General features: G+C 44.6%; 1 protein-coding gene across 2 annotated transcripts; it reads right to left on the bottom strand.

Moving 5' to 3' along the window:
* Positions 1 to 9,066: 9,066 nt before the first annotated feature.
* On the bottom strand, positions 9,067 to 25,112 carry LOC125946716 (uncharacterized). Of its 2 annotated transcripts, none has more exons than XR_007467805.1 (5): positions 25,003 to 25,112; positions 22,402 to 22,628; positions 21,238 to 21,307; positions 9,695 to 9,814; positions 9,067 to 9,626 (listed from the first exon to the last, which is right to left on the bottom strand). XR_007467805.1 is itself a non-coding variant. In XM_049670572.1 (5 exons), exons 2-5 carry the CDS (start codon positions 22,534 to 22,536, stop codon positions 17,513 to 17,515), a joined length of 396 nt encoding a protein of 131 aa, XP_049526529.1. In that variant the 5' UTR covers positions 22,537 to 22,628; positions 25,003 to 25,106; the 3' UTR covers positions 17,430 to 17,512. The 2 variants fall into 2 exon arrangements, 1 of the variants encoding a protein (XP_049526529.1); XM_049670572.1 differs by lacking the exons at positions 9,067 to 9,626; positions 9,695 to 9,814 and adding exons at positions 17,430 to 17,537; positions 17,996 to 18,161 and having other exon boundaries at positions 25,003 to 25,106.
* Positions 25,113 to 27,043: the final 1,931 nt, after the last annotated feature.

Here is a 27,043-nt window from a genome sequence, read left to right as displayed (position 1 = left end):
GTCCATAGCTGCTACCTCGAGGTAACTGCTAGGTTGCACGTGTGTTTCTCCTATAGCCCATGTACCTGGCAAGGGGAATGGTTATACGTAGTCCTGTGCTTTTTTTTTTTAATAGGTGGTGGCTAGCTGATTCCATCTGTTTATGTATTTATCATTTGTGTCCATCTTATGTGCATGTGTTCGTGTCATGTTCTGATTGTTATACGTGCAGTGATGCAAGAATCTTTTTTTTTAATATATTGCACTACAGTCATTTATTAAACTTTGTGTTGAAATGTACAAAATGTGGCCACCCAGCAATGACTAGGACAGCCAGCAGGATTGGCAAAAAATATGATGCAGATCCAATGCACTTGCTTGAATCGACATGAGGCGAAGCTTTCACGCAACGGTCAGTTGAACTCTAGAAAACTAACTGCAGTGTTTACAGTTGTCCTTATTTCACCCGATGCAACACGTACTCATAGACAATGTTTGCTTATTCACCGCACAGGTCACATAATGTAATGTATACATAGCACGGTGAACTCACTCAAACGTCGGCTCACTAAGACTTCGAACTAACCGTGAGTCTGAGTTCGTTTGAGCCTGACTGAGTAGAATTTTGGTGAATACGAGTAAGAGCAAGCTCAGTTGAGTAAACTTTTAGTGAATATTGTCATGTGGTAGTCAGGGAAAGCTGATCTAAGTATAATTTTAGTGAATATGAGTCAAAGCAAGCTCGGCAAGTAGATTTTTGGTGAATATGACTCAGTGCAAGCTCACCTGAGCAGAATTTTGATGAATATAAGTCGGAGCAAGCTTGGCTAAGTAGATATTTGGTGAATATGACTCGGTGCAAGCTTGCCTGAGTAGAATCTTTGTGAATATTAGTCAGATCAAGCTTGGCCAAGTACAATTTTGGTGAATATGAGTCAGGGCAAGCTCGGATAAGTAGAATTTTGGTGAATATGACTGAGCAAGCTCGATTGAGTAATGATGGGATATGGTTATACGAGTTTATGCAGTAATACATGTAAGTGCAGACTCATTAGCAACATTGCCTCCATCTTAATGGGCTATACCTACGCCTCGTGATGAGTCTGCACACTTTATGAGCTGTGGACATGCAAGATCCACCCACACTTGAAAAGATCCTATCATTCACACGAAGGAATGCAACCGGCTGACTTCACTGCACAATTTTGATCTGCTTTTGTTTAATGTCTTATCTACTACTTATAAAAACCAGATGTCTGCCTGCATTTCACATTATTGCGTGTGTTTTACAGGGAGTAGAGACAGAGAAGCAAGAAAAGGCAAGGATGTTTATGGCTAAGTAGTTTCTTAGAGTACTGCGATATGTTACAACCAGCATAAACAAAAGTAATTCGATTCACTGAAGTAAGCGAAATGTGCAATTACCTTTTAATGTGAGGGCTAATACAGATGCAGTACGGATACAAAGTCTGCAACACACTGAAGGTTTATTGGTTTTTTTTATTCAGGAGAAAAATGATGCATGAGAAAAATGAGAGAAAAACTGTTTAAATATTGCTTCGAAAATAAATTGGCAATACTGCTTATTCCCAGTCAAAGCGGGAAATATGCTATTGTAGAACATTCATTACGATATCCAGTTTGCACGTTCGCTTTGCGTCTCGCAGCGGAAGTAACAGAATCTTGAAATGAGATAATTCATTGGGGAAAATGCGCATGAAAGCCCTAACCAACCGACTGCAACTAAATGGTCGCGCGTATAGCGTGACCTATTGACCACAGCATTTGTCCGTAGTTGCATATTCTTTAAATTGTTCCGTCCGTAAAAGCATACCACGATAAAACTGTGGCGTTTTCGTATATCGCGAGTTGTCTCCAGAACCAGAAAATTGGGACGACATCCGAAGGCCATGCCTTCCCGTGAGGGACACCTCGTAGTATTTACCAACTCGCAGCGCGTGTGAATAACGGAAAATCACGCAAAAGTACGTACTACCAGCACCCGAAGCCAACCTAAAAAACAGCGTCGCCAGATTAGCAACGTAGCGTGTCAACAAACCCATAGAAATCACAGAACCGAATCTGACCTACGAGTTTTTATCTGCACTGTTCGCGTGTCGGTGCTGATGTTACGTACCGATTGTGCAATCCAAGGCTCCACTAAATTAGTTGCACTGTTCGAGGCTCGTTGATCCAATATTTATAGACAAAAAAGTATCTATAAACGTTGCGTTGAGCGACCGGCGCCATTTTCCAAAACAGACTGCGAAATACCTCTCGGCGCAATTTCAACGGAAAAATCGCAGCGATTGCTGCGACCAACCGGTTGGTCGCAGCCGAAAATCGCAGAATCGGCCCTGCGACTGCGATTTTCGTCGCATGCGACGGAAATCGCACTTCCGGTGCGATAATCGCAGTGCAAAATCGCACCATGTGAAACGGCCTTAAGGCGTTGCGATGCTGAGCACGAGGTTGCGGGATTGAATCCCGGCCACGACAACCGAATTTCAATGGAGGCAAAAATGCAAAAATGCCCGTGTACTTGCGTTGTAGTGCGCATTAAAGAACCCCAGGTGGTCAAAATTAATCCGGAGCCCTCCACTATGGCATGCCTCATAATCAGGACTGGTTGTGGCACGTAAAACACCAGAAAGAAGAAGCAAAGCGTTTGTGCGTGTCTCACACGTTTGTTTAGAAGACGGCAGCATTTAGAGTTTTGTTTAGTGCGTGGAAGGTCTTGAAAATAAGCGCAAATATTCTAATAGAGTTGAGCGCGTAATTTACACAAGATTTTTTGTTTCTTTAGCGCGTGTCCTGTGTGGACAAGAGAAGAGAAAGATTAGGGCGAGGAGTGCACGTGTGTCAAGCTAGTAGTTTTGACCATAATGTAACAGCGACTGATAATACATCGATGAAGCAAATGTGGCTATCAGTGGCACTGGTACGTGCATTAATAATGGATGCAAAGTTCGAACAGACTGTTCCTGGCATTTATGCTGCGTATGATATTTCAACTATAATTTATTTATTGCATTCTTGTGTATCTTTGGTCTTGTGCAGCATGATAGTCTGGCTTAGTTGAACTTGGAGGAACATAAGAGCTCGCTTTGGCGGCAGCAAATTATTGGGTCAAGCGAAGCCTGGTGGATTTACATGGATTTTGAGCGCTTGCGCACCATGTGGTGCTTCGTCACTGCGGGAATGACTCTTCTGTGTTGGAGGTAGCATGAGCAGTGAGAATCCTCGTCTAGTCTCAAAATTGCGGGTGTCAGCGAAGATTTAGTGATTTGATTGCTGCTTTGGTGCTATTATTAGATAAGGGCAGGTGCGTTGATTTGTTCAGTAGACGCGATGGCTCTCAGTGCGAGCATGGTACTTTCTTGTGCCCTGTGGTCGTGTGTGTGCTTGTGTTCCCAGGGAGAAGGCCACAATGAAGTGAATGATGCACTGTTAAAAAAAGTCCCGTCACATTACGGTATAATAACCTGCAAACTCTTGATGCCAGGAAGTTTCCGTAATGATACATGATGCAACTGAAGCTGTAGTTACCAACAATACCAATGCCTTAACTCAAGAAACTACTTTTGAAGCCGCAATGCTCCTTAACATTATGAATCCCGGTCGTACCACAACGAAAAACATCTGAAGCTGTACTTATTACCAACATTACAAATGCCATACTACAAGAAACTACCATTGAAGCCATAGTACCTCCCAACATTGCCAATGCCGTGCCATGGGAAAACGGTTATATAAATGTAACGTGCAAGTTCAGGGTCATAACCATAACTGGCACATGAGGGATCTCACCTGTGAGACATCGTGACTGTAATGACACCGTAATGAATTTGCATGGTTGCTGTGCTTTATAGCAGTTTTGATGAATAAGGAAAATGTCATAAAGTAATGCAACATAAATAGACGGAAGAGCAGGATAAACAGACGGAAGGGCAGAAATCGAAACACCAGCGATTGCTACAGGTGCTCGTGTGTGCGACTCCTTTCCTTCTGTCTTGTGCAGCATTCCCCAGTGTTGTAGCCATCTGTTAGGTAGTCTAATTAAAATGGAACTCATACAGTCAATAGTACATTAGAAAAGAAAGATGTTAGCCAGAATAATAAATAAAACCACCTTTTTGGCTCTTGTATGGGAATAAGGAGCTCAACATTTGTAGGGGAGCGTTCTCCTTTTCTGTCCAACACCACCAAATTTTTTTCATGCCGTAATAATTGATACTCCATAAAGGTTACATGGATACTCAGGATAGTCCTTGAAAAAAAATCCCCACAAGGTGAGTTCTCAGTTGTACTCAATTCGACGAACATGTACAGCCTGTCTTGGGCCATAAGAGGAGCTGAAAATGAAAGCAGCAAATATAAGCCAGTATCTGAAATCAACCAAGCAATAATAAAAAAGACTCACAGAGCTCTATTTCTTCTTGAAGACCACAATCTTTGCGCAAGCCGCCCGAGCCTTTGAGCGGGCTCCTTTGTTCCTCTTCATTTGCTGGCGTGTGTCCTCTTCACATATGACAATGGGTATCTGGAATGAATACGAGATAGGCAGTTCACAAATGTAATTAAAGATACCCATGCAAAAAACAATTGTGACAACTAACTTGTAATCCCAGGTGTATTCCGCATCACCTACTAAGCCTGGCACGTAATTTCAGCCCCTACCACTATCATAACTTGTTAAGATACACGCAGATCTCAGCAGCCACACATGATCATCTATCCGAACCTTGGCACTCATGCTGGGCTATTCCGCACTGCAACGGAAATACATGTAGCCATGATGGTATCAATGCAAGGAATAGCTTGTGTAAGTATGTGTACTTGCATTATTAACAGGCATAACCAGTCATGGACCAACTGAAAACTTCGTTTTTACATATCCAAGAAATAATGCGATTATAACTTATCAGCTTGAAACTTCGAAATCTCAGGAAAGAAGAAGTAATACTTTCAATGTAACACGATGCAGAAATGAAAGATGGCATGTTGTCTTTGTGATGGAGAAGTCAAAATCAGGTACAATGAAAAGAAAACCCCAATGCCACTAGTCAAATAAATCTGCCTTGTGTTCATTTTCTTGAGTAATATTGTTTACAGGCAATGCTATCTGTGCAATATGGTTAAGGGAAATAGAGCTCACTAATACATGTCACTGTAGCTTACGGATGTAACTTGCAAAATATACTGCCTAGCCTTACATGCTTCCTTTACAGCATCATAACCTGCTCTTTGTGGTTAACCTGTAAAATGGCAGGGCATAACAGACAAGGCAATAACATGCAGTGTTACATTGGAGTGTTACCTTGGCCAATCTTGGCTAGAAGGAACTTTTTTACAAAAAAAAAAAAAAGCTTGATAACTGCCAACAGTAGGACACATTTTACAGCAAGTAAGTCACCTATGTTCACCGTTGTTCTTAGTGCTTTGTTATAAAAAAACAAGGCAATTAAACAAGCTAAAGTCTATCTATGGCAATACATAGCTGTAATTCAAGTTAGCTCTGTAGAATGCCCACTAGTTGCTTTGTTCAAATAATTTATTAATTTCTCAAACACCCCTGTCAAGGTATTACAGGAGAGGTGGGCTTCTGTTCGACAAAGAAAATTTTCTGCTATAGTGGCCTTGAAATGGTGCACAGTTTGATCAGCGAGATAATTCCAGTCCCTGGCCGTCTGAACAAAGGACTTCAGGTACAAAGATGTATGTAAGGGGTGCAGATAAATGGTCTCTTTATGATGGATGCGCAATGGCACAGTGGTAATGTACAGGCAGAATTGCAGAATTAAAGGGACACTAAAGAGAAACCGGAAGTTCAGCTTTAATGGTAGATTACCTTATTTTCGTGCGTATAACCCGCCCTTGCATATATCCCGCACCCCTAACTTTGAACTCCACGAAAAACAAAAAAATAACCTCGCAATAACCCGCACGCTTATCCGAAAAAATCCGCCTTTTGCATGTCCCGAGTGCGCATGTGCTGTACCCTAGCGGCGAGCGCCGAAAACGTTTTGTACGGCGTCGGTGGTTCGTGCAGCTGACGACGCACGTGTATGCAGCATAGTCGTCGAGGACGCAAACTCTTTATTGTTGGCGCTGTGCCGGTCAACGACGCGGTATTTGCACTGTGTTTCGGTAGAAACTTCAGCTGTTCACAGTGATATTCGGTTAACGTCCGGTACATCACAATATATGCCGACACGACACCGATGTTGGTCAGAAATCGACCTCATGCCGGCGGCAATGCTCGGCCGGCTGTAGTCATATTGTGCCAGTGGGAGACCTATATTGTCATACAAGTATGACGAAGAAGCGACCGATGACCCGACCGACAACAGCGAGTGATTGTAGTGTGATAAGCTTTCGTGCTGACAACGTCGACAAAACATATCCATGAGCTGTGGACATGCAAGATCCACCCACACTTGAAAAGATCCTATCATTCACACGAAGGAATGCAACCGGCTGACTTCACTGCACAATTTTGATCTGCTTTTGTTTAATGTCTTATCTACTACTTATAAAAACCAGATGTCTGCCTGCATTTCACATTATTGCGTGTGTTTTACAGGGAGTAGAGACAGAGAAGCAAGAAAAGGCAAGGATGTTTATGGCTAAGTAGTTTCTTAGAGTACTGCGATATGTTACAACCAGCATAAACAAAAGTAATTCGATTCACTGAAGTAAGCGAAATGTGCAATTACCTTTTAATGTGAGGGCTAATACAGATGCAGTACGGATACAAAGTCTGCAACACACTGAAGGTTTATTGGTTTTTTTTTTATTCAGGAGAAAAATGATGCATGAGAAAAATGAGAGAAAAACTGTTTAAATATTGCTTCGAAAATAAATTGGCAATACTGCTTATTCCCAGTCAAAGCGGGAAATATGCTATTGTAGAACATTCATTACGATATCCAGTTTGCACGTTCGCTTTGCGTCTCGCAGCGGAAGTAACAGAATCATGAAATGAGATAATTCATTGGGGAAAATGCGCATGAAAGCCCTAACCAACCGACTGCAACTAAATGGACGCGCGTATAGCGTGACCTATTGACCACAGCATTTGTCCGTAGTTGCATATTCTTTAAATTGTTCCGTCCGTAAAAGCATACCACGATAAAACTGTGGCGTTTTCGTATATCGCGAGTTGTCTCCAGAACCAGAAAATTGGGACGACATCCGAAGGCCATGCCTTCCTGTGAGGGACACCTCGTAGTATTTACCAACTCGCAGCGCGTGTGAATAACGAAAAATCACGCAAAAGTACGTACTACCAGCACCCGAAGCCAACCTAAAAAACAGCGTCGCCAGATTAGCAACGTAGCGTGTCAACAAACCCATAGAAATCACAGAACCGAATCTGACCTACGAGTTTTTATCTGCACTGTTCGCGTGTCGGTGCTGATGTTACGTACCGATTGTGCAATCCAAGGCTCCACTAAATTAGTTGCACTGTTCGAGGCTCGTTGATCCAATATTTATAGACAAAAAAGTATCTATAAACGTTGCGTTGAGCGACCGGCGCCATTTTCCAAAACAGACTGCGAAATACCTCTCGGCGCAATTTCAACGGAAAAATCGCAGCGATTGCTGCGACCAACCGGTTGGTCGCAGCCGAAAATCGCAGAATCGGCCCTGCGACTGCGATTTTCGTCGCATGCGACGGAAATCGCACTTCCGGTGCGATAATCGCAGTGCAAAATCGCACCATGTGAAACGGCCTTAAGGCGTTGCGATGCTGAGCACGAGGTTGCGGGATTGAATCCCGGCCACGACAACCGAATTTCAATGGAGGCAAAAATGCAAAATGCCCGTGTACTTGCGTTGTAGTGCGCATTAAAGAACCCCAGGTGGTCAAAATTAATCCGGAGCCCTCCACTATGGCATGCCTCATAATCAGGACTGGTTGTGGCACGTAAAACACCAGAAAGAAGAAGCAAAGCGTTTGTGCGTGTCTCACACGTTTGTTTAGAAGACGGCAGCATTTAGAGTTTTGTTTAGTGCGTGGAAGGTCTTGAAAATAAGCGCAAATATTCTAATAGAGTTGAGCGCGTAATTTACACAAGATTTTTTGTTTCTTTAGTGCGTGTCCTGTGTGGACAAGAGAAGAGAAAGATTAGGGCGAGGAGTGCACGTGTGTCAAGCTAGTAGTTTTGACCATAATGTAACAGCGACTGATAATACATCGATGAAGCAAATGTGGCTATCAGTGGCACTGGTACGTGCATTAATAATGGATGCAAAGTTCGAACAGACTGTTCCTGGCATTTATGCTGCGTATGATATTTCAACTATAATTTATTTATTGCATTCTTGTGTATCTTTGGTCTTGTGCAGCATGATAGTCTGGCTTAGTTGAACTTGGAGGAACATAAGAGCTCGCTTTGGCGGCAGCAAATTATTGGGTCAAGCGAAGCCTGGTGGATTTACATGGATTTTGAGCGCTTGCGCACCATGTGGTGCTTCGTCACTGCGGGAATGACTCTTCTGTGTTGGAGGTAGCATGAGCAGTGAGAATCCTCGTCTAGTCTCAAAATTGCGGGTGTCAGCGAAGATTTAGTGATTTGATTGCTGCTTTGGTGCTATTATTAGATAAGGGCAGGTGCGTTGATTTGTTCAGTAGACGCGATGGCTCTCAGTGCGAGCATGGTACTTTCTTGTGCCCTGTGGTCGTGTGTGTGCTTGTGTTCCCAGGGAGAAGGCCACAATGAAGTGAATGATGCACTGTTAAAAAAAGTCCCGTCACATTACGGTATAACCTGCAAACTCTTGATGCCAGGAAGTTTCCGTAATGATACATGATGCAACTGAAGCTGTAGTTACCAACAATACCAATGCCTTAACTCAAGAAACTACTTTTGAAGCCGCAATGCTCCTTAACATTATGAATCCCGGTCGTACCACAACGAAAAACATCTGAAGCTGTACTTATTACCAACATTACAAATGCCATACTACAAGAAACTACCATTGAAGCCATAGTACCTCCCAACATTGCCAATGCCGTGCCATGGGAAAACGGTTATATAAATGTAACGTGCAAGTTCAGGGTCATAACCATAACTGGCACATGAGGGATCTCACCTGTGAGACATCGTGACTGTAATGACACCGTAATGAATTTGCATGGTTGCTGTGCTTTATAGCAGTTTTGATGAATAAGGAAAATGTCATAAAGTAATGCAACATAAATAGACGGAAGAGCAGGATAAACAGACGGAAGGGCAGAAATCGAAACACCAGCGATTGCTACAGGTGCTCGTGTGTGCGACTCCTTTCCTTCTGTCTTGTGCAGCATTCCCCAGTGTTGTAGCCATCTGTTAGGTAGTCTAATTAAAATGGAACTCATACAGTCAATAGTACATTAGAAAAGAAAGATGTTAGCCAGAATAATAAATAAAACCACCTTTTTGGCTCTTGTATGGGAATAAGGAGCTCAACATTTGTAGGGGAGCGTTCTCCTTTTCTGTCCAACACCACCAAATTTTTTTCATGCCGTAATAATTGATACTCCATAAAGGTTACATGGATACTCAGGATAGTCCTTGAAAAAAAATCCCCACAAGGTGAGTTCTCAGTTGTACTCAATTCGACGAACATGTACAGCCTGTCTTGGGCCATAAGAGGAGCTGAAAATGAAAGCAGCAAATGTAAGCCAGTATCTGAAATCAACCAAGCAATAATAAAAAAGACTCACAGAGCTCTATTTCTTCTTGAAGACCACAATCTTTGCGCAAGCCGCCCGAGCCTTTGAGCGGGCTCCTTTGTTCCTCTTCATTTGCTGGCGTGTGTCCTCTTCACATATGACAATGGGTATCTGGAATGAATACGAGATAGGCAGTTCACAAATGTAATTAAAGATACCCATGCAAAAAACAATTGTGACAACTAACTTGTAATCCCAGGTGTATTCCGCATCACCTACTAAGCCTGGCACGTAATTTCAGCCCCTACCACTATCATAACTTGTTAAGATACACGCAGATCTCAGCAGCCACACATGATCATCTATCCGAACCTTGGCACTCATGCTGGGCTATTCCGCACTGCAACGGAAATACATGTAGCCATGATGGTATCAATGCAAGGAATAGCTTGTGTAAGTATGTGTACTTGCATTATTAACAGGCATAACCAGTCATGGACCAACTGAAAACTTCGTTTTTACATATCCAAGAAATAATGCGATTATGATAACTTATCAGCTTGAAACTTCGAAATCTCAGGAAAGAAGAAGTAATACTTTCAATGTAACACGATGCAGAAATGAAAGATGGCATGTTGTCTTTGTGATGGAGAAGTCAAAATCAGGTACAATGAAAAGAAAACCCCAATGCCACTAGTCAAATAAATCTGCCTTGTGTTCATTTTCTTGAGTAATATTGTTTACAGGCAATGCTATCTGTGCAATATGGTTAAGGGAAATAGAGCTCACTAATACATGTCACTGTAGCTTACGGATGTAACTTGCAAAATATACTGCCTAGCCTTACATGCTTCCTTCACAGCATCATAACCTGCTCTTTGTGGTTAACCTGTAAAATGGCAGGGCATAACAGACAAGGCAATAACATGCAGTGTTACATTGGAGTGTTACCTTGGCCAATCTTGGCTAGAAGGAACTTTTTTACAAAAAAAAAGCTTGATAACTGCCAACAGTAGGACACATTTTACAGCAAGTAAGTCACCTATGTTCACCGTTGTTCTTAGTGCTTTGTTATAAAAAACAAGGCAATTAAACAAGCTAACGTCTATCTATGGCAATACATAGCTGTAATTCAAGTTAGCTCTGTAGAATGCCCACTAGTTGCTTTGTTCAAATAATTTATTAATTTCTCAAACACCCCTGTCAAGGTATTACAGGAGAGGTGGGCTTCTGTTCGACAAAGAAAATTTTCTGCTATAGTGGCCTTGAAATGGTGCACAGTTTGATCAGCGAGATAATTCCAGTCCCTGGCCGTCTGAACAAAGGACTTCAGGTACAAAGATGTATGTACGGGGTGCAGATAAATGGTCTCCTTATGATGGATGCGCAATGGCACAGTGGTAATGTACAGGCAGAATTGCAGAATTAAAGGGACACTAAAGAGAAACCGGAAGTTCAGCTTTAATGGTAGATTACCTTATTTTCGTGCGTATAACCCGCCCTTGCATATATCCCGCACCCCTAACTTTGAACTCCACGAAAAACAAAAAAATAACCTCGCAATAACCCGCACGCTTATCCGAAAAAATCCGCCTTTTGCATGTCCCGAGTGCGCATGTGCTGTACCCTAGCGGCGAGCGCCGAAAACGTTTTGTACGGCGTCGGTGGTTCGTGCAGCTGACGACGCACGTGTATGCAGCATAGTCGTCGAGGACGCAAACTCTTTATTGTTGGCGCTGTGCCGGTCAACGACGCAGTATTTGCACTGTGTTTCGGTAGAAACTTCAGCTGTTCACAGCGATATTCGGTTAACGTCCGGTACATCACAATATATGCCGACACGACACCGATGTTGGTCAGAAATCGACCTCATGCCGGCGGCAATGCTCGGCCGGCTGTAGTCATATTGTGCCAGTGGGAGACCTATATTGTCATACAAGTATGACGAAGAAGCGACCGATGACCCGACCGACAACAGCGAGTGATCGTAGTGTGATAAGCTTTCGTGCTGACAACGCCGACAAAACCAGTGTGCTGATCGCCGTGCGAGCGGCCGCCGAGTGAGAACATCAAACCGACAACGTGAATATCGCCACAACTGCGCTTGGGTATGTATTTATTGACGCTCAAATTGAGTCGAAACGCACTTTCAACGCCGATATGCACGATTTACAGCCCTTTAGAGCCCTCCAGATCAAGTTTGAGGCGGTGTCGATCTCGTTCAGGCAGCTTCATGAGACCTAACACAGCCTACGCGTTCGTCCGCTACCAGTGGACCTGAAATATAGAATAAACAAATACGACGAAGGAAACTGCTTATATAGTTCAGTCCTGACCTTACCGCCTTGAAGTGAACTACTCTTAGCATAGTACGATGCACACAGAGTGGGAAGCGGCGACACGGCGCAGGTGCTAATACCTCGGTACAGGCACCATTCTTGAACGAAGGCTGTCGGTTGCAGTCGCCGGCGCTTCCATGAACGAAGTGCAACTACGGAGAGTGTATTTTTATGCTGCCAGATTAAGCAGTTACCGAAAACACAGTTTGCCTTTTATGCTAAACAGGCAACAAGTGATGGCCCTTTTGATGCTGCATCGTAAGCAACAACACCGCTCATTGCCACGTGAGTAAGGCAGGCATCGGCATTTGCACGTGCCAGTGCGGCTAGGTGGTGGTTGTCGCCGTTTTTGATGTGCCCAGAACGTTCATGCCTTCTTGTTTCAGCTGTGATCGCGTCTGATATGTGCATGATAAGTGTTCATATATGCTTTGATCATTTCCTCATTATTTCGTGCGAGCGGTGCACGGTTTCTACTGTACTTGAAGCGAACAGCGAGCGGTGGCTGTACGCGTGCCGATGTAAACAAATGCGCCGTTCTTGCGTTGCCTAAATACTCTGGGCGCAGTGTCGCCCCTTCAAAGAGCTATGGCCACTGTGGTCAAGACTCAGCTATAAAAGCACTTTTTATCATTCTATTATCGCACGTTCAGTGCAGGTCTAACAGTGGCAAATGCATGAACTCGGCTGCTATATACGATACGGCTAACCTCCGCTGAGCGGAATCGACCTCAGCTTAAACTTGATGTGGGCGGCTGGCGAGTGCTCACGTTCGTGCATTTCAACTTCCGAAGCATGTTTGGACTCATATTCGGTACGAATAAATTTGAATAACAGGAATACAAGCGTAGGCGCTGTGTCAATCGCGTTACGGTGCGATGTATTCGTTCAGAGGCACATCGCACGGTGACTGGTTTTGTCGGCGTCTATAGCTGCACGAAATCCCGTCAGCATATTTCGACGACTTGCGGTTGTAAGTCGCACCAGAGTCATTGCCGGCCTAGGCATCCTGTCCAACAAGCGGTCACTCACACAAAACGAAAATTACGACTGTGCACAAACCCATTTACGCTTGCTACTTGCAGCGTGACTCTGCGTCCCGCGGGGCCCCGACGCCGTACAAATTTTTTTACGCGGAGCCCGCTAAGGTGGCGCCACAGCGCAATGCAAAAAGCGGATTAGACTAGGAAGTTACAACTACGTGCAGTCATGATTTCCTTTTCAAAACACATTTATTTCAAAACGACCGCCGCCAAGTTGTCAGTGCTGTCCGATTCACTGCTGCCATCCGAGGCTTCATCGCCGCTCTCAAAGACGTAATCGTCTTCGGAACCATCTAAGATGTTCCTTATGGCACATTTTTTGAAGCACTATGAAAGACTGCCGCCAAGACACACTCATGATGCCTAATGCAAATTGAGCGTACAAGAAACGGCACCTGACTCGTTGCAAAACTGTGTGAAAAGCGTCTAACCAGACTATGGATGCGGATCTGGACTATAACCTGTGTTGGCCTCTTATTGGCTTAACACACGTCGATGTCAATAGGCATGCGGACAATGCAGACTCTGCACGGCAGGCCGCGCGTTGCCGTGAAGCCGACCCCCACCCCCTCCCATCGTGAATATTCGCAGATAAACCGCACCCCCACTTTTTAAGCAATTTTTTTCAACTTTTGGTGCGGGTTATATGCGAGAAAATACGGTATCCTATCACGATCACAGACATACCTTTCTTACTGCGAACAGATGTGTAATAAGCGAGAAAATAGCGAAAAACTGAAGGATAGGTGCTGACGCCCCTTCGAATTTCCTGCACTAGACGTTTGTGACGTCAGAGATCACAAACGCAGCCTGGCCGCGATTGGTCGAGAGCGATTTATCGCTGTTAATAAAACGCAAAATGAAATACACCCTAAATATACATAAACAGCATTTGCCAACTTTTTAAGCCGTTTCAAGCGAGGACGTACAAGTTTAGCGCAAATTAAATAAGTAATAAGAAAAAATGGCGTGGCGTTAGATGCGGTCCTGATAGTTTCGTAGTTTTGTTTTGCTCCATGCATCATCGCATGCGCCTGTTCCGCTCTACAGTGTTGCTGCTGTGTTTGTTTGCGTGTTGCGTGGCTCAAAAAACGTTGACTTCGCGGGAAACAGCCAGAAAATGCCCCGTGTGTGTAGTGTTGAGGGCTGTATCAGGCGCAAGGTGCTTGTTCAAGGGCAGCGGCAGTGTTGACCTGACTGTGTCCTTTCATGTGGTGCCGCGCAATGAGCCCCGGCGTTCGCAATGGCTCAGTGCTCTGCCGATGACAAAACAGCACAAGAGTCAGAGAAACCAATGGTGTGTTCTCTGTATTTCTCGGCCTCGGATTGTGTATATAATCCTGCTTTCGGAAAGTATCTTGGCGTGCCACAGAGGCCAGTCCTTTCTCGAGCAGCTGTCCCATCAATGTCGCCTTCATCAAATCCCCTACTGATGACCCTGCAGCAGCAAAACTGGTGGCTCGGTGAGCGCTGAATGTCATTAATAAAAACAGGAAAAAAACATACCGAGTGCACTTGTTCTATCAGAACTTTCTTACGCCTGTTCTATCGGGAACATTGTCACCTGGCGCTGACGAAAACGAGGCATCGCTTTCGGCTCACCGCCATCGTACGCGGAAACACCTACCGCACGAGCACGGAGGATCATTTCGCACTGCGTTTCAATGAAGTCGCTCAAATGCAGTCCTGCTTCCCTGGCGAGCTCTTCATTGCAAAGTTCAGCGTCATCAACGGTATCCATCGTGGCCACAGAACACCTTAGCAAAAGTCGCAACGAACGCAAACGCAGCGGCCATGGAGTGAGTGCCTCCGCCGTTTACACAAGCGGTGACGTATCATGGCGCCCTCTGATTCGCTGAGAGCAATGAAATCCGTGACGACACTGCTTCAGCGCCGAATCTGGGGTGAGAGAAATTGAGGAAGAGATATTTGGTCTTTGTTTAAGAATTTCTCCGCTAATAACTAATATTTTTGCACCCAACAAAAACTGCATGCATTCCTGAAGGTCCCTCTTTTATTCCAGCTGAACTTCCTGTTTCTCTTTAGTGTCCCTTTAAGAGAGGAAGAATTTGAAATACAAAAAAAAAGAAAAACTTGGGAAATTTTGTCTTATTTGTAAGTAGTGAAAGTTAGTCTATAAGGACAGGCTACTGTAGTAGAAATACTCGTCATAAATATAGTTGGAAAGCTTTGAATAGATTCGAAGGTCCCAGACTGGACAGGAATATTTCATTTTTGGTTGTACTTCTGTCGAATATGCTAGTACCTTTACAGAAAGTGGCGCGAGTATCAAGGAACGAAGCAAGTAATCAAGAATGCAGTTAGCTTTCCTTGCTTATTTTCATGTGAAAGCACTACTAGCCTACCAACCATGATTTCACCTGTCTGGATGAAGCCTCTGAATACAGCCCAGCGCAAAAAGAAAATAATGTGCGACACGATGGTGGAATCGAACCTCAGCCGTCAAGCACAGCAGCGCGGTGCTCTAACCATTAGGCCCCGATTCCATGCATACTTCTGCCGTTCCAAAGCCAGCCAGCTCTTTGAGACACCCGGCGTGTGCACACCATGCCACTTCCTCGTCTCCTTTCTTTGTGACAGCTCGTGTGTGACGTCATGAATATCAACCGTGTTTCCTATAAAATGTGCACGCGTGCCGTGCCACTTAGTCACTCCAGTCTTACACCTCGCCTTGTTTGCAACGACAAACGTAGGCGTATGCGCGTGAGAAACAAAAAAAAAGAAGAAAAAGAAAACAGCCTAACAACGACATCACAACTACAAAGCATTTAATTAGCAACCGGCCAAAACACGCCCTAGCAATGCCTAGCTTGGTGCAAGAAAATGGCTGATTTGGTCCAAGAAAATGTGATATTACATAGTTACCGCAGCCAAACCGTGTCATATTGTAATGTGTTTTGGGCAAGAAAGATCATGGGTTAGATTGGTTCCTAGAAATTTAAAGGTAGTATAAGATAGGGAAGTTTTCATGCTATTAATAACGTAGTCAGAAGCGGGGTAAGGCTAATGCTGCTGGAAAGAAACTGCATAAGCTAACCTGACATTCACAGTCATTAACCAAGTTTTACACCGGTCTTGACTTCCATAAACAAAGCAAAGCCATTAAATGACATCAACTTCAGTGACAAACATGCCCCCGAGAGAAGAAATTTTGTTTCCAGCAGTCAACACAACACAGATTTCATGGCTCATTGAAGAAAATCAATACTCAGTTCCATCTCTCGTTAGGCTCCAATCTAATCGTGCGCCCCTTCCTTATATGTTTCAGCCTTGTCCAAAAATATTTCTGCTTCCAGCCCTGCAGTGTAGCACAAGTAACACATTTTTTTGCAACTATCAGCTTCTTAGGCATAATGCAGTGTTGTATTGAAGTCATGGAAAAGTACACCACTGCGATATATATTTTTTGACTGTTCATTGCACGATAAAAACCTGCCCAAGTGCATGGTGTATTTCTCGAGCAACGGGCATAAAATGAACTAAAACAAGACAATTGTACTAAGGATCAGTGCTGACAGCAGGCAGAGATTCATCATCAGCCAGTTCTACGTCTGCTGCCAGCCAAAGGCCTCACCCAACTCAGTCCATCTACAGTGTTCCTTTGGTGCTATGAGCGCCTACATTACCCCTGTGAATTTCGTAGATCTCACGATTCCATCTCATTCACCGACAGCCCCTACTGTGCTTCACTTCCCTCAGTATCCACGCTGTTACACCCTTAAAGGCCAGTGGTTGTCAGCTTGGTACATTAAATGGTCTGCCCACCTGCATTTGTTTTGCTTGATGTCAACTAGAATGTCACGAACTTCCATCAGTTCTCTAACCTAACCAGCTAGATCTCTTCCACGCACTATAATTTTTTCATTCCATTATTCGTACCACATTCCTCAGATTTGTTTCAATTTTCTTTATTACCTTCAAGACAAAGAGGGATACAAGGAAGGAATGTTAACCAGCCGAGCCCAGTTGGCTACCCTATGCTGGGGAGAGAAGGGGTAGATAAAGAAGGGAGAGAGAGAGAGGGTGAGAGGGGGGTAATGAGACGTGCACGGTCCCGTACTACAGAGTCAAAGGCGCTCGTACAAACCAGACGCTCTCAGAAAGCACAAATGTGCTTTCACTGCCTTCTGAGCAGATGATCGGTGGGATGGTGTTCTAGCATAGTCTGTACCTCCATATGTGCGTACTGGCAGAATACATGGACTATGCACCTTTCTTTTTAGAGAAATTAGTAAGCTGCTCTTCATCACTTTGGCAGTGCCTGCCAAGTGCACACTAACCTATACTCTTCTCCCACGAATTTCTTTTGTGCAAAATGGTTCTGCAGTCACTAGATGGCCAAGGTAAATGTACACAGGACAGCTACCGGCCACGTACACTAACCTTCACGAGCCCAGACCGATGCCAGCGCTCTTCAAGTTCGCAGGAACTGAGGGGTCCTTGCCGTGGACAGAAGCATGGGGACTTCAGGAGCCCTGGCATCGTCTGGTCCTGTGAAGTGAAGCAATGGCAGCCGTGAGGTTGTCAATGCGCGCTTCTAGCTGGGCAACCGCTGGGGGCTCATGCGCAGTTGAAGTTTCTATTTTTGTCAATACTGTTATAAGTAGACAGCACAGTAATAGACAAAGCAAATTAACCATAACCATCAGCTGGTTTTATACCTGATTACAAATATATGCAGTGTTTGAAATTCAATTTTCACCAGTTGCACTGAACTCTGCTGATTTTGACTACCATACACTAAAAAGTAGGTGTACATTTATTTTTCTCGAAAGGCTCGGCTTTGATTTATATGTATCAGTTTGTACCACTCATCGAAGTGTTTCGCACTGATGAAAGATGTCTTGATGTGCTTTTCTAGACTAAGGTTGTGTAGTGTCTTGAAGAGAGTTGCTTTGTTACTGGAACATTATTTTAGCCAAATGTCCAAAAAAGCAAGAGGTACTTACCTCTGAAGAAATTCAAGGGTGCGGTACACGTGTGGTGCAGTACATGTGTGGCATATTTGATGTTCAAGCAGAGTAGTGGACAGCCAACAGGTACTCAATAGCCAGCTTGGTATTATAAGCTCCCTATCCACAAACAGATGGTAGATGCATTGAAAGATGGACTGACCTGGAAATAGCAAAAAGCAGATTTACAGTGAGAAACATGCAATTATATGTTGATACATGCTGAGTAATATTATTCACTTATTCTCCAGAAGTTAATAAGAAAGGAGTTGACCCGAAACAGGCTATTTCAGTAAAATCTGGTTGTATCATGTTACAGGCAGATCAGAAAATAGTTAATCTGGAAGTGAGGGTGTACAAATAAAAAAAAATTGGATACAAATGTTTACCTAAGAGGTCTCCGGAACATTGAAAATCCTCTCCAAGTTTCCACTTGTCTGCCCTCGTGAACACTGGCGTGCAGCTACCAGCCAAGAATGCTAACCTTCAGTCAGTTGAGGAGAGCGTTCATGCTTGTTAAACAGTGCACCTACACCAGTCAGAGATGAAAGTACGCCTGTTGTAGGAATGTGTGCCGCTCCTGTCAGTAACAGTAGTCATGAAAATACTGTTTTATTTGTTGCTCTTAAGTGGTGTCCCCATGATGTGATCCTTCGCCAGGACTTCTCGTCTGCCCACTCCGCACTTATCGACTATGCGAACGATGCTCGTAACTGGAGCACCCATCTGAACCTGACATTGTTCATGATCCCCTGAAATACCTGTGCTGGATTGATTTCGTTCGCTCACCGTCCCAAGCTGCAACCTACGTCTCTTCGATGCCATCTATTCGTGTGACAATTTTGCATTAGTTTGAAGACATTTCACGTTTTTTTTATAAACTTTTATGGCAACTGAGTACTTGAGCAACGTACCGGCGACATTAGGGCCAGGAAACTAAACAAGAAACCACATTATATCTCATCTATAAAGGTTCTGTTGTGTGAGGCAAATCCTCGAACTACAGTTTTTTGTCTCTGACTCCTTGATATAATGTAAGTGGTTGGATGATGATTAGCAGGGCTTCCACTGAAAAACTAGTTTGGAAGAAGTTTTGGAACACAAAACTTTCATGTTTAGAGCCCTTTAGAGTAGACACACACAATTTTTTTTAATTTTTGCTTTAGTTGGGAGCATTAGGTTATAATTTTGGGGACGGGTTTTGCTAGGTGAAATAGATGCATCTTTGTGTCCAGAGCACTTGCTTGGCTTGCTCACTAACAATGCAAACTTAAAACAAGGACGGCATATGGTTGTTCTCGCGTTTGTCTTGAACCCCAATACATGATAAAGAATGTACAGGTTATTTTGCTAAAGTTGTTGCTAAATGTTTTCATGTACTGGAATTCACAATGCATATGATCATCATCATCAGCCTATATTTATGTCCACTGCAGGACGAAGTCCTCTCCCTGCAATCTCCAATTACCCCTGTCTTGCGCTAGCTGAGTTTAACTTGCGCCTGCAAATTTCCCAAGTTCATCACGCCACCTAGTTTTCTGTCATCCTCGACTGCGCTTTCCTTCTCTTGGTATCCATTCTGTAACTCTAATGGTCCACCGGTTATCCATCCTACACATTACATGGCCTGCCCAGCTCCATTTTTCCCTCTTAATGTCAACTAGAATATCAGCTATCCCGTTTGCTCTCTGATCGACACCGCTCTCTTCCTGTCTCTTAACGTTACGCACAATGCATATCATCATCATCAGCCTATATTTATGTCCACTGCAGGACGAAGGCCTCTCCCTGCGATCTCCAATTACCCCTGTCTTGCGCTAGCGTATTCCAACTTGCGCCTGCGAATTTCCTAACCTCATCATCCCACCTGACTTTCTGTCGTCCTCGACTGCACTTCCCTTCTCTTGGTATCCATTCTGTAACCCTAATGGTCCACCGGTTATCCATCCTACGCATTACATGGCCTGCCCAGCTCCATTTCTTCCGCTTAATGTCAACTAGAATGTCGTCTACCCCCGTTTGTTCTCTGATCCACACCGCTTTCTTCCTGTCTCTTAACGTTACTCCTAAGATTTTTCGTTCCATTGCTCTTTTTGCGGTCCTTAACTTGTTCTCGAGCTTCTTTGTTAACCTCCAAGTTTCTGCCCCGTATGTTAGCACCGGTAGAATGCAATGATTGTACACTTTTCTTTTCAACGACAGTGGTAAGCTCCCAGTCAGGATTTGGCAATGCCTGCCGTATGCACTCCAACCTAATTTTATTCTTCTGTAAATTTCTTTCTCATGATCAGGGTCCCCTGTGAGTAATTGACCTAGATAAACATATTCCTTTACAGATTCTAGAGGCTGACTGGCGATCCTGAATTCTTGTTCCCTTGCCAGGCTATTGAACAATGTATACAATTGAACAATGCATATATGTATACAATAAAAGACTGGCCAAGCACTGCTGCTTTTTTCATTACTCCGGTCACTTAGTAGTAATTGTGCTTAACTGCCCAATGACGTTAAATTAAAGTTAACTGCTGCAATAAGCAATCACAAAATTCAGAGATGCAGCGCTACGTTACAGACCGTTTAAATGATAGGAACAAAGTGCATCAGGCACCTTGTTTTTTTTTTTTTTGCAACCACGAAGGTAATCACTCAAGTCTCAGCTGTCTCAAGTTAACATAATCAGCTGAAACATATACGATTGTAGCAACAGGTGCTTCAACATTACCAACTGCGTGAAGCCTGCTCTGTGGAAACTGCTCTGTGGAAACTATTCGGTTAGGAACATGGCATAGACCAAACAGAGGGACAGGCAAGCCACAAACATGCCTAGTCATTTGTGCTGATTGATCTTAAGTTGCAATAAGCTAACCTAGCTTTCTGTAGAAGAAATTCATCACAGTCTCAGGTTTTACTTTTTTCCAGGTGCCAGTTCTATATGCTTTGTTGCAATTATGTCTATTTTTAGTTTCTTATCGACAGTGGGGCTAGTAAACAGCTTCAAACAAGTCAACACTTGCAATTCGGCCATCAAACAGCAGCAGATATTGCAATAGGCATTAGATAGATTACGGTGATTTTGTTAAGTAGCATTTGGTGAGATGCACCATGTAAGCCATTAAGAAATTATTCGCGGCCTTTTCCGTTACTTGCTTTTCTTCGTGATGAACAGTGAATTTTGGGCTTTTGAGTGCAGGACATATTTTAAAACATTGGCAAATTAAAAAAAGGCTGAGAAAGCTCACCTAATGCAGCTATGACTGGGCAATCGGGCAGCAAGGTGCCGAGAAAATCGCTTGTCTTCTCTGTTGATGCCTGAAACGAAAAAGAGTGCAACCACGGCTTAAAGTAATCACATATAAAATGTTAGTGAATGAAACACTTTAGTACGTCAAATGAAGATTAGTTCCTACTGAAACACATTTACTGTAGGTCTGTTGGTGCCTGGACCAGGAAACCTGGTCAGTGAGGCAAAAATTGTACTTATTTTTATAATCTATAAATGCATGTCTTATTCTTATAACCCAGAAGTGCATACGAGAGAAGCAGCTTGCTTATTAGGTCTCTATTTTGTCTCTGGGCCTGCCTGTGCGTGCTGTAAATACAAAACAATTTAGGAACAAAGCACACATATTATAGAATTTCTCCTGATCGGTTCAAAATAGAACATGCTAATTATGCCTGCACTGCTTTAGGAAACTGATCAGCTTGTGTGCTCGAATCCTTACAATTGTAAGCTTGACTTGTTTAGTTTGCCTGACGTTCATGAAGAGGCCCTTCATGGATACTACTTGGGAATCAATAGTAAAATGTATCCAATCATTTGAGATCTGAAAGATAACGGCTGAACATGGCATAACCTTCGAGGCCTACACCCAACTGAGCGAATGACATCAAAGTAACAAGTAACAATGGCACCTTTTATGCTTGCATAAGCATCTATTGACTGTGTTTCCAGTATAGGTGTTGAAAATTCAACCTTGTGGATCCAATAACATATAATATTTAGCCTGACAATTCCACTGCTTTGACAGCAGAAATATTTGCCTGAATCATCGTGCTTCTAGCGAGAGGCATTAGTTGCAGCATAATGTTAAAAGGATGAAAAATCGAACGTGGTCGTGTGGCACAGAGACGCTTGGATTAATGTAACTAATTTAAATTTCAAAAACTACTGCAAAACATAACTACAGGTTGCACATTTTCCTGTAAATTCAAGGTACAGCCACATACAACTGTAAAAAAAAAGAAAATAAAAAGAACGAAAGACAATCAATCGTTCACTTATGCGGTAGAAATCAAAGAATGACCACTAAGCAATCACTGCCAACATTACATCCCAAGAACTGACTAAACCTTGCGCACATGCGACTTGCATACAATGCATGCATGTTAACATCGACTCTTACCTCATATACTTGTGTGAGTTGGCTGAGATCATCTTTGAAGTAGGATACCACTAGGGGTATAAGACCAACGTACGCGGCATCCTTGTCACTGAAACTGGTCTCTGCTTGCATTATTTTCAAACTCCACTGCAGCATTGCATCATTCCCCTTGTTAAAGCGCAAGAAGAATGTAAGCAGCAGTGCCACATTTCTGGGTATGTTGCTCAGCCTTCCAACCAATTGCACCCCTGTAAGTTAAAAAAAAAAGCAATGCAGAGCATAAAATGCAATTATGTAGCCAGATATTTCTTGCAGATGGAAGAACCAAGAGCTGGGCACATTGGTACATCATAGGAATACTTGTAAAATATAAGCCTCTAATATTTCCTAATCTTTTAGCACGTGTGTGTTCATCTATCAGCACATGGTTTTGCTGCAGTGTGCTAAATACACGGTTGAAACTTTATTTGCAAGCCAGTGCCTGTGCATGTTTCCAACTCCCTTTTTTTTCTTTTGCACTGCTAGAAGCAATCCGTGTCCTACAAGAATCCGAACAGTCCAGTACGGCTATTTCTCGCAGATCTTAAGTCGATTCCTTAGTGTGGACGTTTTTTTTTATCTTAATAAAAAATTGATTCAAGAACAAAAAAATGCTTAACCTTGCACCTGGCCACGCAACGCTAGAAACAGCGAAAGCTGGCCGATCGTAGCCCAGCATTTTCCGGAAGTGCGTGCAAACTTTTCATCTTATTACTCATGATGGATGGATGGATGCAAAACTTTAATGAAATATTCAAGATGCATTCAAGCTCGCTCCCTTCACCTGCATACCCTCCCTCCGTAGCGTCGCGTAGTAGGGAGCAAAATATTACTCATGATGATAATTTCTTTTCGCACATCTTGGACGTCACTGCGCGTTGCATAGCGCAGCTTGCAACACCGACACCGCGTTGCAATGCCGACAACGCATTCCAGCAGACCCGCTCCGTGAATGCGTCTCTCTCTCTCATAGCGTGCAAAACCTCTTCTTCACCTTGCAGAACACGAGCATGCGAACGTGCAAGCTGTGGACGAAGATGACAACGCTCGAACGCAATCATATGGTTCGCATGAATGCATTCCCCTTTCCCTTTAACCTTTAACCACCGGCTTCTTGGCCAATCGCCCGTAGTGGGTAAGCGCCACGGATGAGGATCAAGCAAGCAAGCAAGCATGCTCTGCAAGCGTGGCTACGATGCTCACCTTCTGTACGCGGGTTCGAATCCCACCTGGGCAAGAAAGCTTATTTTCTTTTATTTCTTCATAGTTTCTTGATACGAACCACAAATTGCGGCTGGCTTAAACAGCTTCGCTGTTAAAATATATTCGAGACTTCTGTTCTTACGTGAACACCACCAATCGAGTCCTGCCCTGTTCCACGAATGATGAGATCCGCCCGTCAAAGGCGGTTTCATTTATTTGAGCAGTTCTGAAATGCTGGACAGTGCAGGTATGTTGCGCGTTAACTTTTCAATCGAGGACGTCTTGATATTCCTGAGTGTGCGCAAGTCTTTTAAATTAATAAGGTTGTCTTTCTATCACAAGGATCGTGTATTGAGGGCTAACCAAAAGTGCGGCACAGGCCCGCTTTCTTAATCGAATATCTCTAGTGAGCATTAATGTCATTTGTGGCCCATTATCGACGATTGTTCTGCAGGACAACAGAAAGTCTCACGAGCCGACTTAGGCAGTTCCTCGAGCCTCTCTATAATGCTGAAGTACAGACCTCAGATCCATTAAAAACATGCGAGCGAGTGGCCAGATATATGCCAGATGCGTTTTCTACTGGAGCGCCGGCGCTGTAATCGAGAACACACGTTGGGCGAGCGGCTGCTCAGGGCGTGTTCGACCTACGCATGAATGGAATCGCAGTGAGGATTCCAGCAAGGTCGCTGATCCGTGCCGGCTGGCGCGCAGCCGCGAGTGGTGTTTTTGTCTAAGTAGCGCAGCCTGTTCTACAACACCCGTCACAATCTTGCCCGCAGCCTTACCAGCGCCTCGTTTGCCGCAAGCGTCAGAAACGATGTGCGATGCCACAACGAAAGATATCGTGTTGTGATACCCGTAGCTGACTTGCGAATTGCTTTCCAGCGTTTGTCCATGGCGTCCTGAGCAGCGGCGTGTAATCTATCGTTGGTGCGCCAGTGTAGGCGCGGGCGGCATGCCTGGCCCAGCTATCGCGCGTTGTTATTATTAGCAGTTGTGAGGTACACACAGGTGACATGAGCACGCTATCAATGCCGACAAAACAAAAACTCGTCCAACGACACACTATGCAAATCACCACCGCACGGGCACGTCAACTACATATATCGGCTCTGTGGGCGGCTAGACGAAGTGACAAGCAAGCACCGGCCGGCGATTCGGCGACAAATTTTAGTTCGCAGGGCGCATTGAGTAAGCTACGCCGTTATGTTGCGAGCCCAGAAAGAGTAGCGACGGCTGAATGTCACAAAAGAACTCGCATGGTGTCTAGAATATTAACCTACAGCAAAGGCAGGCGCACGGGCGAGCGGTGGATCAGTGATTCGTTGATGAACAGCTTTCTGACACAAGAAAGAATTCAAGTTCATTCGAAATTACCGTGCAATATCTTTTGACATGAGTAGGAGAATCCACAATACTGTACGGTTGGCCGTTGCAGCAGCAAAAAGCGAGGGAAATGATGGAACCCGGAACGAAGCCGCCGCTGCTCGCAAATCCGAAACCACGACAGAAATTGGGCTTTCGGGCCTGCGTACGCCTGCACGTGTTCTTCCGCGTGGTGGCATCTTCGCACAAGTTCCGAGCAAAAAGCTAGTTCGATTAAGTTTTAATGCTGCATTAGCGAAACGAATATAGGATGAGCCTCCTGGCAATCGCAGACAGTAACGGTACTCACTACATCAGTCACACTAACCATAACTACTTATCATGCCCCAAAATAAGAACAGGTTCGGAGCCGTTGAAGCCCGTTGCAGGACGCGGCAGGTGGTCCCGTAGGATGTACCTGTAATTTTACTTTTTTTTTTTTTTGCGATAGCAGTCATACAGACACTCCAGGCGTATTTCTGCCGTCGCCGTGAGATCCCGTATAAAGTCCACGGGCGATATCGTCGCCGCGCGCCGTATGTTATATGTGCGGGTAAAAGCATGCGACGGTGAGCTGGGTAATCGCGGCTAAATCCTGCGCACGCAATGGCGGGAAGGGGTAAGGAAACGCGATGTTTTCCAGTCGCGCGGAACGCTACGGAGGGAGCTTGCCTGCGGCCGCGACCGTCCGCGCGGAAAGTCATCTGCCGGAGCACAAGAGCAAAATTTGTGGACGGCGCCATCAACGCAAACGTACATGCCGGCTAGCCTAGGGACAAACGCATACCAAACGAGCTAAGGAAGTTCTCCGCCGTAGTATCTAGGCAAGGACAGATATTCAAGGAGCAAAAGCCCCCAGATTGTCTCTCCATCTGCGGTAGAGTGATCTGAGGCGGCGTTAGAGTACGCCATCCCGTGTTCTCGCACGCAGGTCACATCGTTCTGACAGCGCGTTTCCGCGGTCATCGAGTGAGATGCGTTATGTTTGCTTGTGCGCGCGTGACACCGTGCTTGCTAATTCAGGTAGTATGCCTATGTGTACAATTTTACACGGCCGATAAAACTACTATCCTTACTTGGTATAGCTGTCCACTAATTTCTTATCGCAATCGATGTTTCGCCCTGCGACTTTTCTAGCAAAGAAACAAACGTCACTAACAAAAGGCCAAACGAATAAACAGTATGTTAACAACATTGTATTGTGTTCCCACGAACAATAGATTCAGCGTCGCCTTAGCATAGCGTACGCGGACATACATGTACGAAGCAGGGCATATACAACAAGTTTTAAAAATAAAGGCATTTGACAACTATTGTAAAAAATTATCTGTCCCATTTACGCTGGAGGAAGGGTGGGGGCGGTGGTGTCAATTGGCGTCATCGTCGGCGGATGACACCCGAAGGCCTCCCGGAACTCCGGCAGTCGCAGCAGAAACGCCGCCGTGCCACTCTCTCGTGGCAGGTCGGCAGACGGGCCGATTTCGCTCAGATAAAGGAGCATGAAAAACACCCGGCTGTGTGTGACGTCACGTTCCAGGCGCCCAGCGCCGCCGACTGATGGCGCCAATAGTCGAAGGGCATCGCGCGAGCCACAACTTGCAGCGCCAGCAGCTGACACTGCAGCAAGCCGGCCGGCGTTGGACCTTGCACCACGTGACCACCGACGTCATCCAAGCACCCGAGGCTCTCCGGTGCCACGACGACCCCGAAATCGCCTTGCGTGGCTTCGGCGTGAATCTTCTGGACCAGACTGTCGGCCAGGTGGGCGTTGAGAAAGCCGCTGTTGCTCGACCCGCACTCGGTCCGCATCTCCGAGTAACGGCGAGAATAAGACGTATCGGCTTGATATGGTCACAAGCGGCCCTAAAGTGCCCGCCTTCCAGATGCGCTTGTCGTCCAGGTCCAAGGCAGCGTCCATCGCCAGTGTTCTCACGATGTACTCGCGCACGGCGAAGCTGTCGCGAACGTGCTCGCACCCAATCCGGCCCTAACTTTTCGAGAAATTACTCAACTATACCAATTCGGCCACGCAATTTATCCTAAGCCCTGTAAG

Source organism: Dermacentor silvarum, chromosome 7 (genome assembly GCF_013339745.2).
Source record: "Dermacentor silvarum isolate Dsil-2018 chromosome 7, BIME_Dsil_1.4, whole genome shotgun sequence".
Taxonomy (NCBI): domain Eukaryota; kingdom Metazoa; phylum Arthropoda; class Arachnida; order Ixodida; family Ixodidae; genus Dermacentor; species Dermacentor silvarum.
Note: the sequence above shows the minus strand (reverse complement) of the source record. Positions and strands in the feature narration are given on the sequence as shown.